The 18,654-nt window shown below is 41.9% G+C and overlaps 1 protein-coding gene across 1 annotated transcript in view; it reads right to left on the bottom strand.

The window, feature by feature from the left end:
* The window catches only part of ADAMTS20 (ADAM metallopeptidase with thrombospondin type 1 motif 20), a 181,643-nt gene that overhangs the window by 154,240 nt on the left and 8,749 nt on the right, over positions 1 to 18,654 (bottom strand). Inside the window, exon 3 of the mRNA XM_045287241.1 lies at positions 6,562 to 6,724. Within this exon, the coding sequence (XP_045143176.1) occupies positions 6,562 to 6,724 (163 nt within the window). The remainder of the gene's footprint in view (positions 1 to 6,561; positions 6,725 to 18,654) is intronic.

Genomic DNA, 18,654 nt, shown 5'->3' with positions numbered 1-18,654 from the left:
AAAAAAAAAAGAAATGACTAAATATAAAAAAAATATATGAAAATAAAAATAATTTAAACGATCAAGCATTCACGAGGGTGGGAGGGTAGGGAGGGGGGAAATAGGAGTAATGGAGTACATTCATTAACCCTTCAGCATCTGCTTGATGACAGTCGATTTAGTTTTGTTTGTGCTGCTGTGGGTTTGTTGAACTACCCAGAGAGGTTAAGGTCTGGCTGAGGGGCCAGAGCAGCAGTGTCTCTGTTCCCAGGCCCCGGACTCAGTCATGAGCCAAGGCCTCCGCGGGCATGAAAAGCATCTGGCTGCCCCCAGGCAGACTGAAATATTCTCATTAAAGGAAAGAGAAACAATCTGAATTTAAATACCATTTTACTTAAAAGGCAGCTCTCATATATTCACAGATATATTATCCGAATGGATTGCTCACCCAAAATGGGGGGGCGGGGGTAGTCTTTATCTTCTCGTCAACATTTCAGAAAATGCTTTCAGTAAATCATCTTCAATTTACTTCTTTGTGTGCACTTTCCTAGTTTGGCGGGTAATCCTTTGTTGACAAGATAGCTTATTTCTTTGAGGCAGTCTCTCTGCTTTCAGTCTTTCCATCTATTCTCATTCAAATCCAAAATTAACTTTTTAAAAAAATTCAAAGCTGCTATGCCATCGGAGTGATACATTTTAAAAATACATATCATTTGAAGTCTGCTTGCTTTTGTTAATGCCTATAGGATAACTTAGAGAGCCCTGGGGGGTGCTATCAGTTAATTGTTGAACTGCTGACCAACCATAGTTGGCAGTTCAAATCCACCAGCCATTCAAAGGGAGAAATGAAAGGCTGTCTAGTCACATAAAGATTTACAGTCTCAGACACCCTGTATAGGGTCAGAATAATCAGAACAGACTCGATGGCAGGTGTTGGTGGGTATGGGCTAGCCTACAAAATATGTAGCTTAGGATAACAGTTATTTCAGATCTGGTCTCTGAGCACCTTCCCAAACTCGTTTCCGACACACTTGCCCCCTTATTCTCCTGCCATAGTGAACAGGTTACTCTTTTACCCAAACGTATCATTTTGTTCCAACTGCATAGTCCATACAGACAAGACGCACCTCCAACTTCCAACCGTAAGACACATACACATGCAGGCACCAACTGTTCTAAAGAACGATGATCATCTGTGGTCGCACTGGGCACAGAAGACACTTACTCAGGGCTGGCAAAATGGAAAGGCATTATTACCATGAAACTGTGAGAGGGGTAACTCAATAGGACTGCCCTGTTTTTCTAGGTCTCAAGTTTCTGTCTTTGACAAGGTGTAGTCTTATTACCTTTCTATCACTCTCTGCTAGAGGAAAATATTTCTGTTTTCCTACTCTGGCAGGTTTCTGCCTTATACAGGCTCCAGTTTTTTTCTTTTATGAGTTTGACTCTATTATTTGTAGAAAGCTGTGTTAGTCCGGGTAGACTAGAAAAACAAATTCATAGACACTCATATGTGTATAGGAAAGAACTTTATATAAAGATTAATTGTACATTAAGAAAACATCCCAGTCAAAAGAAAGAACATATCCCAGTCCAGTCCAGATCAAGGCCATAGTCCAGTATTAGCCCATATGTCCAATACTAGTTCATAAATTACTCTTCAGACTCACGAAACATGCAATGACGCTGAATGCAGGAAGATCACAGGCCAGTGGGTGGAAAGTCTTGTGGATCCAGTGGCGGTGTAAGCATCTCAGCACTGGCAGGGGTCTCCACCTGTCTCCTCCAGCTCCCAGGGCTCTGACTGCATCAGTGTAGCTCCATCAGGGTCTTCCTCAGTAATGTCTCACAGGGAGTGAGCGTGTGCTCTGGCTCCAATGAGCTATTTATCTCCTTAGCGCTTCCAAATGAGGTCATCAAGCTGCGACCTGATTACAGGCTAAACTCCACCCTCTCACTCTTAAGTCTTAAATTGACAACAGATTACGTAACCCACAAAAGCAAACAGTAACAATAACAACGGGTTCTTAAAGGGGAAAGACTTGCAGTTTCCCAATTTTCAAGTCCCTATGCATGCCTGCCATAGTTCAGTCTGACGTTTTGTTCATGTCATCATTTCTTCTGACTACCACCATGATATGCAAGGCTTCTGCTCCAGTGCGGGGCCCTGCTGGGCCTTGTCTCACCTTAGGGGGACCCCTCCCAACACGGGATCTTCAACGTTTTTGTCGCTGGGCCCTTTGGAGCCTCTGCTTCCAGCTCTTGCCATGCTCCCCAGGCCTGGGGGTGGAGGAAGTGTGAAATTCTGGCATGTGCACTCAGGCCTTTCTGACCATTCACAAATAATATCGCCTTCTCAGATCAACTGCAAAGTCTCTGCCCAAAAGCTCTCAACTTCCATTGCATGGAACAACAAGCCCATTACCACCGTCCCTTGTCATCTCAGCCCTTATTCAGTGTTACAGATGTTTTTTTCTGGGTCTGGCAGGTTCTCATCACTGGAACTTTGAATCCTTGGTTCAAGGGCCTTCCCAGGAGGACTACAAACTGACCAATCTCTTCAGAGGTCATAAAACACTCGCATTGCTCCCATTTTGTGAGAGTTACAAAGCCAAGGCTAGAAAGAGCTTATACAGGCGTTTCATTGTCTACACACACTTCAGAACTTTGTACCTGCAAACGCTGCTCCTTTTACTTATGTCCCTCTCTCACCCTCTCTTCAAAGTGCCTATATACTCCTCACAAGGCCTGTTCACTGCCCTTGAGCTGCATGCTCCACTGCTCCTACTACTGGTAGAGTAGCCCCCAATCAGTTTTCTTTTTCTATTTCTGCTTTTGTGTCCTTTTACACTCTTTGGGCCTTGAAACCCTAAATACCCCAAAATGAAACTAACCCCCAAACTATCAAGTCCAACTCCAACTCACAGCAACTGCATGGGACTGCTCCTTCAGTCCTCCAAGACTGGAAATCGCTACAGGAGCAGAAAGCCCTGACTTTCTCCTGTGGAGCAGCTGGTGGGTTTGAACTGCTGACCTTGTGGTTGGTAGCCCAATAACCCACTACACCATGTAAGCTCCTTTGAAACCCTGAACAGAGAGACTCAAATCTTAATCCAGTACGATTCTTTATATATGCTAAGGACTCAAAAGCACATAAGAAGAAAAAAATCTCTAGGAAAATATAGAAATGTTAAAGCGGGCTAACAGCATCCCCAAATGTTTTCAAAGACATTTTCTTTTCACTCACAACAAATCCGCTGTTTCATTGTTCTACCCATGTTCTGTGCTCATGCCTGAGAAACGCGGGCCATTCCTTGGTTGCTTTCCAACATAAGTAACAGAAGGATTACACTCCACAGAATTCAGGAATGTTGTTCTCTATTCAACCCCTCCAGGGTCCCCTCCCCCTGTCTCATTTTGAGGCTATGGATTAGTTGTTCAGTGTTCACTCATTTTGTAGGTTTTTTGTTGGCTTATTTGCCATTTCCACTGGATTTTACTAAAAGGATATCTGGCAACTCTCTCAAATCATGGCATTCACCACTGCCAGGTTTGGCTACTAATTCGCAGGGTCTCATAGCCCATTGTAAAAGTCTCACCTGAGCAACCATTTAATTCGGTAAAGATGATAACACTATGAATTGCAACATTTTAGGGTCATAGTGAGATTTTTTAAATCATCAATAAATATGGGAGGAGGGAAGACATTGCTTTTTCTTTTCCATTTAATAATTTTAGTTCATGTGTTCATCTTTTGGCCCATCTATTGGGAGGGGATTCCTGCAGGTTCATCCTTTAGAATGAAAAATAAGATTTTGCAAGTATTTTTGAATAACAGTATGTGAATTATGTAGCGGGAAGACTTAGTAATTCTTTACTAATGAAATTCATAATGCCCCACATTTACTAGCAAAACAATAAATGAACAGCAAATTATTTTGGTCATTAATTGATAGCCTCTGTGGTTGATTAAAAATGGGTACTTTAATAGTATTGCAAAATGGAAGTAAATTAAGATTGAAAAGAATGGATGCTACCTTTTAAATTGGAGTGAACGATGTCGTAGGAAGGAAAAAGAACACTTAATAAAAGAACACTTTTCTTTCATAGGAAGGAAGAAGAAAATTAAGCCTCTGGGCTTTCTATTTGCTTTTTATTTGGAGTTTAAAAAAAATAAATGTCTAGTATCATTGATTTTTAAACAAAAGAGCCGGGTTTTTTTTGAACCATCTTCGTGCTGATCATGAACATCGACTGGGAATGCGAAGCCCTGCGTGTCATTAGCCGAGGCAGTTCTGCATTCAGAACGCCCACTTGGTGGATTGCTTCTTCAAGAAGCTGAACAGCTCATTAAACAAGCTGCTTCTGAATGGGGATCAGAGCAAGCAGAAGCTGCCTCTGTAAGACTCTATTGTGAAGCTCTACCCATTTGTGTTTTCTTTGAAGCCGTAAAAATGAAACCCTTATGCTCATATTAAAAGCATAAGAAAGACATCTATTATGTCAATAGATTTTAAACACGGCCTTAGACGCAGTGAGAACCACTCCAAAATGGCACTCTTATAACAGCAAAGGTTAAGAAGTGCATTCCCAAGGATCCTTCAAAGGCCTACATATCATTATACCCCAAAACAGATGGCATCAGAGTGTTTGGAACTATAGAGTACGGACACCTACAATTGCAAATAAATCCTTCTTAATCCTACTCTTTTGTCTAGATTTTGTACTTTGATGATAACTGCAGGTGCCTTTTCCCCACCGTCATATTGTATGCCATCATATGAACAGTGAAGATGCTTGCTCCTATACTGACACATCTCAATAAATACAGCCCTTGGCCAACATACAAGTACATTATTTGAACAGAAACAGATTCATAGAAACCTATGATTCCTAGATTCTAATCCATTATAAATCTTCAGCAGTCTGGATTTTAAAAAGAAAAACATGATGGTAAAAACAGAGTTCTCTCATACACGGCTTGAATTATTAGCTGACAAAAGCTACTTTATAAAAAACATGTAGGTTTATCTAGCATCTCTGTGCTTATCTGGAAGAGACTCTCAAATGCAGGCACCAGATCATCTGAGCAAGAGCATTCACAGCAGTACTGTTGATAACAGTAAAATTCCCGAAGCACTGAAAAGCCCACCAGAGATGGCATGTATGAACTGAGATACACTATGACAATAGAATGCAGCACTGCAACAGAATGGTTGATTTTCTCCTGCATGCACCCACACAGATAATCTCAGAAACAACATTGAGCAAAAAGGGACAAGTCCCAGAAAAATACACACAATATGTGTCCCTTTATATAAAGGTAAAGGCATGCAAAACTGACTAATGTGTTATTGTTACTTAGTGAGGTAGTTAGTTGATTGTGCCAACCTGGCCGATAAACACAAAGGGTGGAGGGATAAATGGCTCAGTGAGTCTCGCCTTTCTAGTTCTTGGGTCTTTTGCTTTCTGATGGTCAGAACAGGGTGTAGCTGCCTTAACCAGTTCCCTGCTTCAGCTGGCAAGGCTCACTTCCTGCAAGACATCCCTGAGGAGAAGCCACATGGACCTTCCCCAATGCAGCCCTGGGTGCTGGAGCACCCGTGTGGAGACCCCTGCCAGCACTGAGATGTTTACACATTCACTGACTCGGCTTTCCTCCTGCAGTCAGCATCATTGATCTGTTTTGTGAGATGGAGGAGGACTTTGTAGATTGGTGTTGGACATATGGGTTAATGTTGGACAGTAAGCTTGGGCAGCACTGGGTTAGGATGTTTTCTTGATGCGCACTTAACCTTATACATGAGTTTCTGTGGATTTGTTTCTCTAAAGTACCCAGACTAACACATTTAGGGATGGATTTATTGTTTGGCCACACACACACACATACTGAATATGTTTAAAATTAGCAAAACTAATTTAAAAAGCAAGAGAATAAGAAAGTAAACACAAATTTTTAAAAGTGCCAGGACCAGTTATTGAAACAGTAAGAACATAAGGTTCTTGTTCAAGTGTTAATAACTATTTTCAAGCTCTTGACCCATGTTGTTTGCATGATAGGGGTCATAGTGTATAATTCTTTATATCACACAACTGTTTGTACACTTAGGTTTGTATCTATTTGTTGATGAAAATAATTCCTCTAAGAATTTATATGTCTCAAGTCAGGTTAAAACTATGACTTTTTGCAGAAATATTTTGAAATATCTATTATACTTGTTATCTATTAGACTTATCAAAAGCCTAGGTTTAGTTTGTCTTGTTTTGTTTTTTCTTTATCATTTAAAATTCTGCTAGGAAAACGAAAAGTATACTGGTATACTAGTGTGAATAAAAGGTTAAAGTGAAGTTTTTCTATGATGATTCGCTATCAATTTCTTATAGTGACTTGTTTTCAATTTAAATTTAGTCTACTATATCAGATAACAGATATCAGAGGGCTGCCAATGAATATTTAGAGGCCCAAGATTAACCTTAGCATAGCGTATACGGCATTATTTAAGAAACTACTGAAGTTGTAATTTCCCAATCGGAAATTGACACTGGGTCACAAGGGGGAAAAGTGTGTTTCACAGAAGGTACCTGAAACATCACAAGGGTTGTCAGACGGCTGAGATTGGTTCTTCTTTAATTTCTGTCTGTAAATAAGATGAGGCCTGTTGTGACCGTCTTCATGTTCGCTCCCATCTGCCTTCATTATAGGTTCTAAGAAATATTCGCCATCATGCACTTTAAATGTTCCCATCTGAAAACAAATAAAATAAAAGTTAACTTAGTTTTAAAAGTCAGCGAGGACAATGGCAGTTGATGCCACAAGTTATAAGTGAGTGCACAGAAACAAAAGCAGCCAAGCTGCCTTTTATTAAATGTCATCAAATAATATATATATTTTTTTTTCTTTCCATGGCTCACATTTTCTCTCTCCACTCCTATGTATAAAGTCAGGAAAACTGGCTGGTATACCCATTGGTAGAGTTGAGATGGCAGACATTCCAGGTAACAAGAATGGCACAGACAAAAGGCTTAATATGGGCAAGAGCTTAGCATAATCACAATCATGCTGTTAGGCAGAGTCTGCCCACAGGCAGCAAACAACAGTCTGGGTCAGCAACAGTCAGTAGCTTGAGAGATTAGAGAAGCAGGCCTGGATGGGATATTGAATGCAAGCAATGCAAGATGACAAGATCCACCAGCCCCTAAGCTCAAATAATGTATGCACCAGCAGTGTGGTGAAGCAGGTCTCAAATGAGCCTCAAGCTCTAGCAACAGGATCCATGGGTTAGGTTGGCCCACAGGTAATGCAGCTAACCAGTTGAGGCAGAGAACTAGCTAAAGCAGCAGCATGCTGGTCTGATCACCAAAGAGCAAGAGGAAATGGGCCAGCACTTGCAGGGCCATTTAGCTCTTTGCCCTCCAATCAAACTGTGACCTGATTAATCCCACCTGTTCCAATCGGCCTGGTGGGTACAATAAACCTAACTATTTCACGTGCCTACTTAACTTACTGTTAGTGTGAGGCAAGACTTACAAAGGCAGGGTGAGGTTAGGTTAAACAAGAACTTGAATGTGATGCTAGGAATTTAGAATGTGTATATTCCCTTAGTAATGGCCTATTGAATTTTAGCCAAGTTATCATCTGAACTACAGTATTCAAAATCCAACATCCTATTTAACAGCTTCACTTAGAACCTTAACATGTCCAAAGTCAAACTCTTCATGCCTTACCAAAAGCTCACTGTTTCCGCAACACTTTATTTTAGTAAATGGCAACATTATCATTCAGGTTGCTCAGGTCAAAAAAAAAAAAATCTAAAAGAGAAATTATGATAACTCTTTCTCTTAAATCCTCTATCTGTAAATCTTGATGAGTCAATCTTTAAATTATAGTTAAAAATCAAACAACTTGCCACAGATTCATGATCTAATCTAACCACTGCATTCACGATCTAATCTAACATTCTTTCACACCTAGTCCAAACCACTATAACTGCTGCGGTCACCACAAAGGTGCACACTTTTATTTTTTAAGAAGGCATCCCCCCTTCGGGATGTGGTCACCACAAAGGAGTACAAGTTGTTATTTTTTTAAGAAGTCATCCCCGCTTCGGGATGAAAAGAAATACCCCTATGTCTTTCCATCCAAATAGAAAATCTATTATTTTATACAATGGTCGACAATTCTCTAGGCCAGTGGTTCCCAAACTTATTTGGCTTACTGTCCCCTTTTCAGAAAAAAAACCCAAAAAAAACCTCAGTGTCCACCTGGCAATTAAAACCATTTGTACTACAGCCCACAATAAAGTGTAGGAAGCTGCTTTCACAGCCCCCCTATACCATTCTTATTGCCCACGTTGGGAAACACTGCACTAGACAACCTGCGCACCCTCTGTAACATCCCCTTACTCACTCTGCAGCTCATTCCTGGCATCTTTATTTTTCCTGAAACATGATTATGAGACTGGTGAAAAATATAAAAGTTTTATACAACACACCAAATATGAGTCTGTGGAAGTATTAATAATCTCATGCATTACTTTGGGGAAGATAAATGAGTAGAATCTCTGTGCAAAGCAGTTTGGTCTCTATCATATACACAAACTGTCCTTTGGCTAGCAATTTTCCTTCATAGACTTTATCCTTAAAGGACAAACTAATATCTTGGAAGAAATATAGTCAGAGTGTTCCTTAGAGGCAAGGACAGCCTTAATCTTTGGACATCTGGTCAGGAGGGACCAGTCCCTGGAGAAGGACATCGTGCTTAGTAATGTGGAAGGGCAGCAGAAAAGAGGAAGGCCCTCAGCGACATGGATTGACACAGGTGTCCAACAATGGGCTAGGACGTAGGAACCACTGTCGGGATGCTGCAGGGCCAGGCAGTGCTTCATTCTGTTGTCTGTAGGGTGGCTCTGGGTTGGAGCCAACTCAACGACGCCTAACAACAGCTACACATGTGCACACATGTAAAACAGCACACAGACACAGTTATGAATGACAGCATTGCTTCTAATAGCACACTAGTAGAACTGATTCAAAAGGCCATGGACAAATGAACAATGCTACAGAGCTAACATGGAGTACAACGGTTTGAGAGCAATACAAAGAGACTAAGAAAACGTGCTATGTAGAGATATGGAAAGCTCTCCCATAAGGAATACTACACCAGAATAGTAACTTTTAAAATCGTGGTTCTGAAAAGGAAAATTGAAAGTGCCACGGACAAGGTCAAACAAATCTGTTTTGGAAGTACAGCCGGAGTGCTCCTGGGTCAGGAGAGACCAGTCCCCGGAGGAGGACATCGTGTTAGTTACATGGAAGGGCAGCAAGAGAGCGGGATGCCCTTGAGGAGAAGGACTGACACAGTGGGTGCAACCAGGGGCTCAAGCACAGGAACGAGCACCAGGATGGCACAGGACCAGGCAGCGATTCGTTCTGTTGGGCACAGGGACGCTGTGGGTCAGAACCAACTGGATGCTTGCTGTGTAACAACAACAGCATAGCTCAATGCCATTAGTAAAGTACACAAAGAAAAGCAAAAGTAAGTCTTTCAACTTGCTTGGTTGCTACCAAAGAGATACTCGAATTTATTAGAAAGCATTCTGGTGGCTGTAGGAAAAATTGAGTCGATAGAGGAAGGGCTGAGTATGGCCCTGGTAGCATAGTGGTTATGGACAGGGCCGCTAACCACAGGGTCAGCAGTTGGAAACCACCAGCCGATCTGTGGGAGAAAGCTTCATCTTTCTACACTTGCAAAAAGTTATAGTCTCAGAAATCCACCATGGCAGTTCTATCCGGTTCTTATGAGTCAGAATCAACTCACTAGCAGTGAGGTCTTTTTAATTTTTATCTTAATCACATTGTATATGCTGTTTCTTCTGCCTACAATATTCCCCCAGCCATGAATCCTGTCTTTATATCCTTGACTCCACACTCTCCAGCTGACTCCACTCCATCTTTCGTATCACCTTGAGTTGCAACTACTCAGAGATTCTCCTTGACCACGTGTTTAGTTACCGCATCTCCACCTCCTCGCCCCGCCTAATTCCTCAAAACACGCTTCGCCAAATTTCCTAAGAGCAGTTATCATATTCCATATTTACATATATATTTCTTCTTTCCTATTTCTAAGTGTCTGCACCTAGTAGACTAAGAGGCTTCATACATGCAGAAAAAGCCTACCTATCCTAGATGTCCACTTCTTAATAAAGGACCTGAGACCTAACAGGCCAGGTACAGCAAACAGTTATTGAATCATAAAAACTTACCATTTCCTATTTTTTGTAAACTCAGCTTATGTTGACCAGAGGCCCAGCAAAATGTCTGACCCAAACAAAAAAACCTCACTGTCATTCAGTCAATTCCGACTCATACAGGTTGGGTTGCTAACCACAAGGTCGCCAGTTCAAAACTACCAGCCACTACCCAGGAGAAATGTGAATTCCTATTCCTGTAAAGATTTACAGCCACGGAGACCCAAAGGGGCAGTTCTACTCATTCCTATAGGATCCCTATAAACTTTATGAAGTACTCTTGTATTATCACCAACCCTTTACAGATAAAACAAAGAAAGCTAAGTAACTTTTGCCCAAATCTCACACCTAGAAATCGACAGGACCAAGACGAGAACCCTGGTAGCCTGCTCTGCAATCTGTTCCTTAATGCACTGCCCTGTATTAGCTGTCATACGTACACCAACTGCAGTACACGCTACACAATAGCTGCCATACGTTTCATGAGCACCCACTATGCACTAGGTTCGGGGCAAAGGTCTAGGTACTAGATGTGCAAAGGTCAGCATGACAAAATCCCTGCCTTCATAATGTCCATACGTATATGGGGAAAGACATACAATATGACACGGCAGGTAGAAATAAATGTCCCGACGAAAATAAAATGGGGATGGCGGATGACAGAGAATGTGAGCCTAGGGAGGCCCATGAGAGGAGACTTCTCAACTGGGATAGAGATAATGAAAAGGCAGCCATGGGAAATTCTGGGGAGTGGCATTCTAAGCAGAAGGCATGCCATTGAAAGGCCGGTGACAGGAAACAACTTGCTAAGTAGAGGTGACAGAGAAAACAGAGATGCTGGGGCTGTGTCCACCAGGATTGAGATGGAAACTGCTCAATGCGGAAAAGGACCTCTGCCAGACAGTTTCTCCTGATAAATATGATATTTTTCATAAATTAACAGTGAATGGATGAATGACATATTGTGTGAATAAAACATAAGCAGCAGCTGCAGAAGCATGAATCAATACACTCATTGTAAGGTTTTTTTAAAAAGATGAGTCTTTCTTTTCTCCTGTAGGCATATGCTTCACCTTCTCCTCCTCCTCCTTTCTACCCTCTCCAGTATACAAGTGAGAGGAACAACAAAGATTGAATAAGTTGCTGATATGGCACCAAAAAAGAGACTGATCTTTCACCAGAAACCCCAATAAGAGATCTGGTCTCATCTGCCCAAGATAAATGCAGCCAAGTCTCAAGTTCAAATGTGTCCTGGCAACATCACTGACAAGAAGCAAACTCTGTAGTATTCCCTGGTATTGCAATTACTGATGCGTTCTTTCAGTCACATAAACTCACTCATTGGAGAGGCTTGTGAAAGAAATTGCCATGTATTTGTGGAGTGTGAGTAGTGGTCCCCAGGGCAGCTTCTCCTACCCTCTCACTAAAACGTCGGTTAAGTCATAAAATCTAGTCATTATAACATGAAAATCTTAAACCAGCAATAAAAAAATCATCTCATGCATGTATCATGATATAGTGTCAAAATGTTATAAAGCATTATTGTTTTAAGACAAAGACATAGATATATTTAATACCTAGAGGGTAACATACCATACATCTGCCAAACCATTTACCATCTTGGTCCAGAATATTTTCCAAGTTTATCTTTTAACTGGTTCATAATTACTTCTATATTTGATAGTCTTTAATTATTAGGCAAACCTATCAATTTTTTCACTTATTATGTCTCCGTTTACATTTTGCCCTATGTAGGAGTAACAATATAATTTTCTTGTATTGCTTTAATTCACCTAAAATTTTATTTGGTTGATCAGTTAAGGCAAGAATACATCACTTTTATCTTCTTCTAATAGAATCTGGGCATTCACACATTTAGTAACTGTCACCAGAAAATGATTTTAAGCAATGATCATCTAAACTTGATCTACCACCAGAAGCTGTGGTAGTTAGATGATGTTATGTCAACTTGACACTCTTGGTTAGGGGTGAAGTCAAACCTGTTAATCAGGTGACAGCCTGATGCTGTCTCCTTGGGGGTGTGGCCTTCTCATAGAAGGACCCTGGCAGCCTCCCACTTCCTCTCCCCCTTCACCTGCCTGCCTACTGGGACTGGGTCAATGACCCAGAGAGTTGCCTGGTGCCCTGCCATGTTCCCACTGACTTTGGATCCAAAGGACTCTGAATCTACCGGTCTGTGGTCTTCTTGGATTTTGTATCTTACATGTGGGTGTGAGAGTTGAAGAGAGACTTATTGACTAGCACTAGATTTATGAACTCGTGTTGGGTTGGGCTAGTATACTTTCCTGATGTATAATTACTTCTTGATATAAAGCTCTTTCTTATACATAGATGAGTGTCACTGGATTTGTTTCTCTAGCCATCCCAGCCTAACACAGAAGCCAACTATAATTTTGAGGGATCATATTGCCAAAGAAATTAGGATGGCAAGACTTCCTCATGTCACCAGGAGAAGTCGATCCTGGGAAAGGACAGCATGCTTGGTAAATCGGAAATCAGCGAAAAAGAAGACAATATGGAGTAGAAGGACCCAGAGCAGGCAGTGCTTTGTCCCATTGCACATAGAGCTACTATGAGTCAGCGCTAACTCAACTGCCCCTAACAACATTACCCAAACACAAACCATGGGCCTCCAAGAAAAATTAGCCATTGACTACTGTTAAACAAGATACATATTTCCCAGAATTCCCCAAGTATTCCAAACTCCCAAAGGTAGCACCCTCTTTAGAATCCATTTAAGATGTGCCATGGAGAAAGCTGACCACTATCTTCCCACAGGGAAGGCCCACGGGCCTTGGAAACTGGTGAACCAAGGAGACCCTCCCAGAATGGAGGTGATTGAGGCAATTCCCTCCTGAAAGGGCAGTAGGGTCACATAAATCCTCCTCAGAGGAGGATAAAACTGCTAGAAATCCATGACTAGGAGGTGTATCCACTTCATCTTTCTGTAGGGATTTCTTTATTCCCCTTAGAATTGCAATCACGCTGGTCACACTGTACGTGAGCTACGTGATAGTTGCTAGGTACCATCGAGTGGTTTCCCACTCATAACGACCCCGTGTGTAACAGTATGAAACACCCCTTGGTCTGGGGCCTCCCTCCCAATTATTCTAATGTTTAAGGCCACTGCTATAGCCCCTGTGTCAATCCATCTTGTCTCTTTTTCTCTATCCCTGTATTTCGCCGAGCATGATGTCCTTCTCCAGGGCCTGGTCCCTCCTGATAACAATTCCAAAGGACATGAGATGAAATCGCATCATCCTTTCCTCTAAGGAGCATTTTGGTTCTACTTCTCCAAAGGCAGATTGTTGTTGTTGTTGTAGCTCTTTTGGCAATTGATGGTACTCTCAATATTCTCCACCAGCACCATAATTCAAACGCATGGGCTAGGGGAGTGGTGGATAGTTTGTCTTTTTAATTCATAACTTGCCAAGCCGCAAAGATCCATATCTAGTCTTTAGGGAAACAACTGTGCATGACTCAGAGATCCTAGACTGTGAGCCAGAGGGAGTGCCTAGTAGAAGTACTGGGTTGTTTCCCTCGTAGATGCTATCAGTATATTTTACGTGTCAACCAAACCAAAGACCTAACCTACGGCCATAGAGTCAACGCTGACTCACAGCGAACTCCCTGTGGGTTTCCAAACCTGTAACTGTTTATGAGAGTAGAAAGGCCAGTCTTTCTCCCACGGAGAGCTGCCGGTGGTTTCAAATTGCCAACCTGTGGGTCCCAGCCCAACATGTAACCACTACATCACCAGGTGTCCTCTACGTTTCAAGAGAGGAAGCAAAAAGATACTTGAACAGACGAGTCTGTGGTAAAGACTGTTGGTGATCATGAGGATTTATGTTCTTCTCTTCCTCTTGAGTTGATCACTACCCTTCATTTCTAAGACCTCGTCTATCTAGGCAGAGCCTTGCAACTAGTACTCATCAAAAAATGGGATGTACGTAGACGTGGTTTGTGATGCCTTTAATCTGAGGCGGTCAACAACCAAGATGACTTTTCTGCGATCTGACAGTAGTAAAAAAATCATTGATCTACTTTGTGAGTATATTTTAAAATTAATAAATAACAATACAGTTCCAATCAGAAAGATATCCTTGAATCTTCAGTAATATAGACCAGTTGCTGCTGCTGTTGTTATGTGCCTTGTTGTCTGTTCTGACCGTAATGACTCCAGTACAACAGAATGAAACACTGACTGGTCCAGCACCAGCCTCCCCATTGTTATGTTTGAGCCATGGTTGCAATCACTATGCCAATCCATACTACAAATAGTCTTCTGCTTTTTGTTTTGTTTTTCTCTCTCTCTCCTTCTTCTTCAACAAGCACGATGTCTTTTCCAGGAACAGGTCTCTCCTGATGACACGTCCAAAGTACTTGAGATGAATCTCTCATCCTCTCATCCTCACTTCCAAGGAGCATTCTGGCTGTACTTCAGCTAAAAGAGATCTGTTTGTCCTCTGGCAGTCCACGGAATATTCAATGTTCATTGCCAGTACCATAGTGCAAATACATCAACTCCTCTTCAGTCTTCCTGATTCAGTATCCAACGTTCATATGCACATGAGATGATTGAAAATGCCATTGGTTGGGTCAGGCATACCTTAGTCTTCAAAGGGATTTCCTTGCCCTTCAACACTTTTAAAGAGGTCTGTGTAGCAGATTTGTCCAATCTAATAAGTTATTTGCTTTCTTGATGATGTTTTCATAAACATTGATTGTGGATTCAAGCAAGATGAAATCCTTGAAAGCTTCCAACTTTTCTCCATTCATCAGGTAATGTATGGGTCTGCTTGTGAGGGTGCTTATTTTCTTCACATTGAGTTGTACACCATACCGAAAGCTGCACTCCTTGATCACCATCAAGTCTGTCGATGCTCTTCACTTTCAACAATCAGCCGCATATTGCGTTATTAATAAGTTTTCTTCCTACCCGGATGCTACCTTCTTCTATAAAATCTAGTTTCTCAGTTTGTTGGCTCAGCATAGATTGGGTAAGTATGATGACTAGTTGCAACCTTGATGCACACCTTTCCTGATTTTAAACCATGCAGTATTCCTTTTCTCTTAGAATAATTGTCTCTTGGTCTACACACTGGTTCCACATAAGCAGACTAAAGTATTCTAGAATTACCATTCTTCTCAAGGTTATCCATAGTTTGTTGTTATCTACGCACTGAATGCCTTGCAATAGTCAATAAAACACAAGCAAACATCTGCTTGACATTCTCTGATTTAAGTCAAGATCCATCTGATGTCAGCAGTGATATCCCTTGTTCTATGTCCTTGCCTGAATCTAGCCTTTCTGGTAGCTCTCTGTCAACGTACTACTGCAAAGACAAGTTACTCCAAATAATTGGTATAAATTATAAAAATTAATCATGCTAGTTCATCCATTCGTATATGTATGGTATATTTCTAACTTGCAGGGCCTATGTTAGGTACTAACATCAAAATAACTCATTCCTACATCAGATCTATACATTCAGTAGAAATGTGAACAAATCACATCAATTTGTGGAGGTCCATATCTACATACAAAGCCCACTGTGGAACAAAGGAAGGCCTACTCAGCTCTGCCTTTGGGAAGGGAAAAGAGCATGAGGGAAAAGACATTTCAGACAGAGAAAAGCAAATATAATTTTGAGCATTAATAGAATCAAAGAGATGTTTCTGGAAATGTGTGTCTTGAAACCTGTTTCTCTGTGTCCACTGTGAATTTCTTAGTATGGAGCTTCTAGTCATTGTCTGTATAACTCCTCAAAAGGCTGGTTCCAAACAAATTAGCATACAAAAGAACTCACTGCTATATCGAGTTGATGCCTATTCATAGGGATGCTACAGGACAGGGACAAACTGCCTGGTGAGTTTCTGAAACTACAATTCTTTAGGAAACGCCCAACATGTAAATACTACATCACAAGCTCCTCCTCGGTGTCTGGGTAGGCCTATGCAGATGCTGAGGCCTTTGTGATTTTAGATACACGGCATCCAAATAAGGTGAAACTATGCAAATACGGTGTATGGGATGCTGCCTGGGAGTGAGGCAGAGCAGGAGGAAGGATGTTCTCTTTTGCCTACCCACTTGGCTTAAAATGAGTCATCCCAGAGGCAGAAAAAGAAGATCTCACTACTAAAGAGAAAAGAGAGCCAGGACTAAAGAGGTGTTGTGGTGGATCCTCCTGGGTCCAGGAAACAGAGGAAAACAGAGACAGCAAGAGGGAGAACCAGAGAAACAATGGCATCAAAAGCAGAAGGATCAAGATAGAGTTAGAAAACTGAGTGCCTTGCCTTTGGGAAGGAGTCCTGGGGTGAGGTAGGGGTAGGGGGTATGGAGGAGACAGAGGTAGGAGTGGGGGAGCCCAGTGTGCCAGCTCATGACCCATGAAGTGTCTCTGGGCCAAGGCTTCTGACAGAATGGTGTATCTTTGAGCATTTCTCAGCAGATCTAAAAGAGCTTTGCAATACTTGTCCAAGAGAAGCCAAGGGCAAGAGGCATGTCTCCTGGCATGGCTCTGAGGTAGTTGTCCTGATCAAAGAGGATATCTGAATGTCCTTGATCCTAAATTGTCACCTGTTGATTACCTAGAAAGCCTCCTCCCTGTGAGTATGATTTAAGTGCTGTGTGGCCACTGAGATGAACTATCAAACCTAGCAGAGAAGTAGAAAGTGTGGTAGCAAGGGCAAGGGGTTTCAGAATGGGTTAAGAAAGGTTGGAGAGTGGAGGCATCTCTGTTCATAGGAATCCGTCTGCAGCTGATGCTAACAGTGCCTATTCCCCCTCTCCAGGATGAAGGTAGGTGGGTCAAGCAGTGCCTCCACGCTATTTTTATGTTCTGCCATTGTCTTTCTTCATAAATGGATCACTTAGTGACTGACGCTACTATCATTCAAATCATTTCAGTCTCTTTCTCTGATAGTCTAAATTGCTGATGGGTCAACTGTCATGTTTCTCAGCCTTGCTATGGACACTTTAGGCTGGGAAATCCTTTGCTTGTAAAAGAGTGTTCTGTCCTTTGTGGGATGCTTAGCAGTATTACTTATCTTCCCATTCAACACCAGTAGTACACCCTCCCTTGAATTGTGAACAACAAAATGTCTTCAAGCACTGCCAACAGTCACCTAGCAGGCAAGCTTCCCCCAGTTGAGAACCACTGGCTTAGTGCCCCTTCCATTGTTGTGCCCTCTTCTCCATCATCACAGACACTACACCACCTCAGACAGCCCCTCTTCCTTACCCACAGCTGACTGCCAGAGGTCTGCTCAGTGACTCCCTGTTTCCTATGCACCCTGCACAATGTTGCTCTAGGAGACCTCCTTTCCCAACCTCACAGACTTACCTACTACCATTTACAGTTCAAGGTCTCCCTCCTTAGCAATGAATCCCAGGCTTTTAACAATCTGATTCCAACCTCACTCTTTAACCCTCATCTCCTAATTTGTCCTTCTTTTTTGTTGCAAAGACTGAAAAGAAACCCTGGAACATCCATATCCACACATGTTTGCTCATCCCTCAAAGTCCAGCTGGAACCAACACAGGTTTTACCACTCTCTTAAAACCGCCTCTATTAATCACTCTTCCTTTGAAGTTCACACAGCAGTTTGTATATGCCTTTCTTAACTGTACTTGTCAGATGGGATCTTTAGTAAATATTCGTGTGTTTGGTGTTAGTGTGTGTGGCCCTGAGAATGAGAAGACAGATTGTTGCATTTTGAAACACATCATAGTGTTTTGTACCTTGACACACCTCCAAAGAGCAGCTCTCATCACAGTGTGGTAGGATGACTCAGATAGGCCCAACCTTGGGATGCATATCACTCTTCTCCCAGCTAATTTAGCCTGGAGAACATGGCTGAACCTTGCTAAGATGGCCCAGCATCCTAGCCTGCTTCTACTCAACATCATTTTCCTCGCTCTTCCATCCGTTTCAGACCCACATCACTTTCCCAGTTATTTTCTCTAAATACAGGCATGTTCCCTTAAATAGTCCTTGCACTTTAATCCCACCTTAGCATTGGCTTCTAGAGGACCCGTACTAGCACACACTGCCAAAGCCACACACATTACATCAAGTCATTCCTGATTCACAGCAACCCTATAGGGAAGGATAGAACTGTCCCTGTGGGTTTCTGAGAGTGTAAGTCTTTGCAGGAGTAGAAAGCCTCATCTTTCTTCCCCAGAGAAACTGGTGGTTTCAAACTGCTGACCTAGCAGTTAGCAGCCTAACATGTTACTCACCATAGCACTAGGACTCCATAACCTACTAAAATGTTAAAAATAGAAGCATAGAACTATCTCTATATCATTGTTTGATAAGAATGTGTATGAGCTAGATGGCTACTTGTTTACCTTCAAGTCTTTAAGACCCCAGACGCTATATCTTTTGATAGCCGGGCACCA

Source organism: Echinops telfairi, unplaced genomic scaffold (genome assembly GCF_000313985.2).
Source record: "Echinops telfairi isolate 266 unplaced genomic scaffold, ASM31398v2 ScPeMD7_12;HRSCAF=54, whole genome shotgun sequence".
NCBI lineage: Eukaryota > Metazoa > Chordata > Mammalia > Afrosoricida > Tenrecidae > Echinops > Echinops telfairi.
The sequence above is the reverse complement of the archived record's forward strand: the minus strand, read 5'-3'. Positions and strand labels throughout refer to the sequence as shown.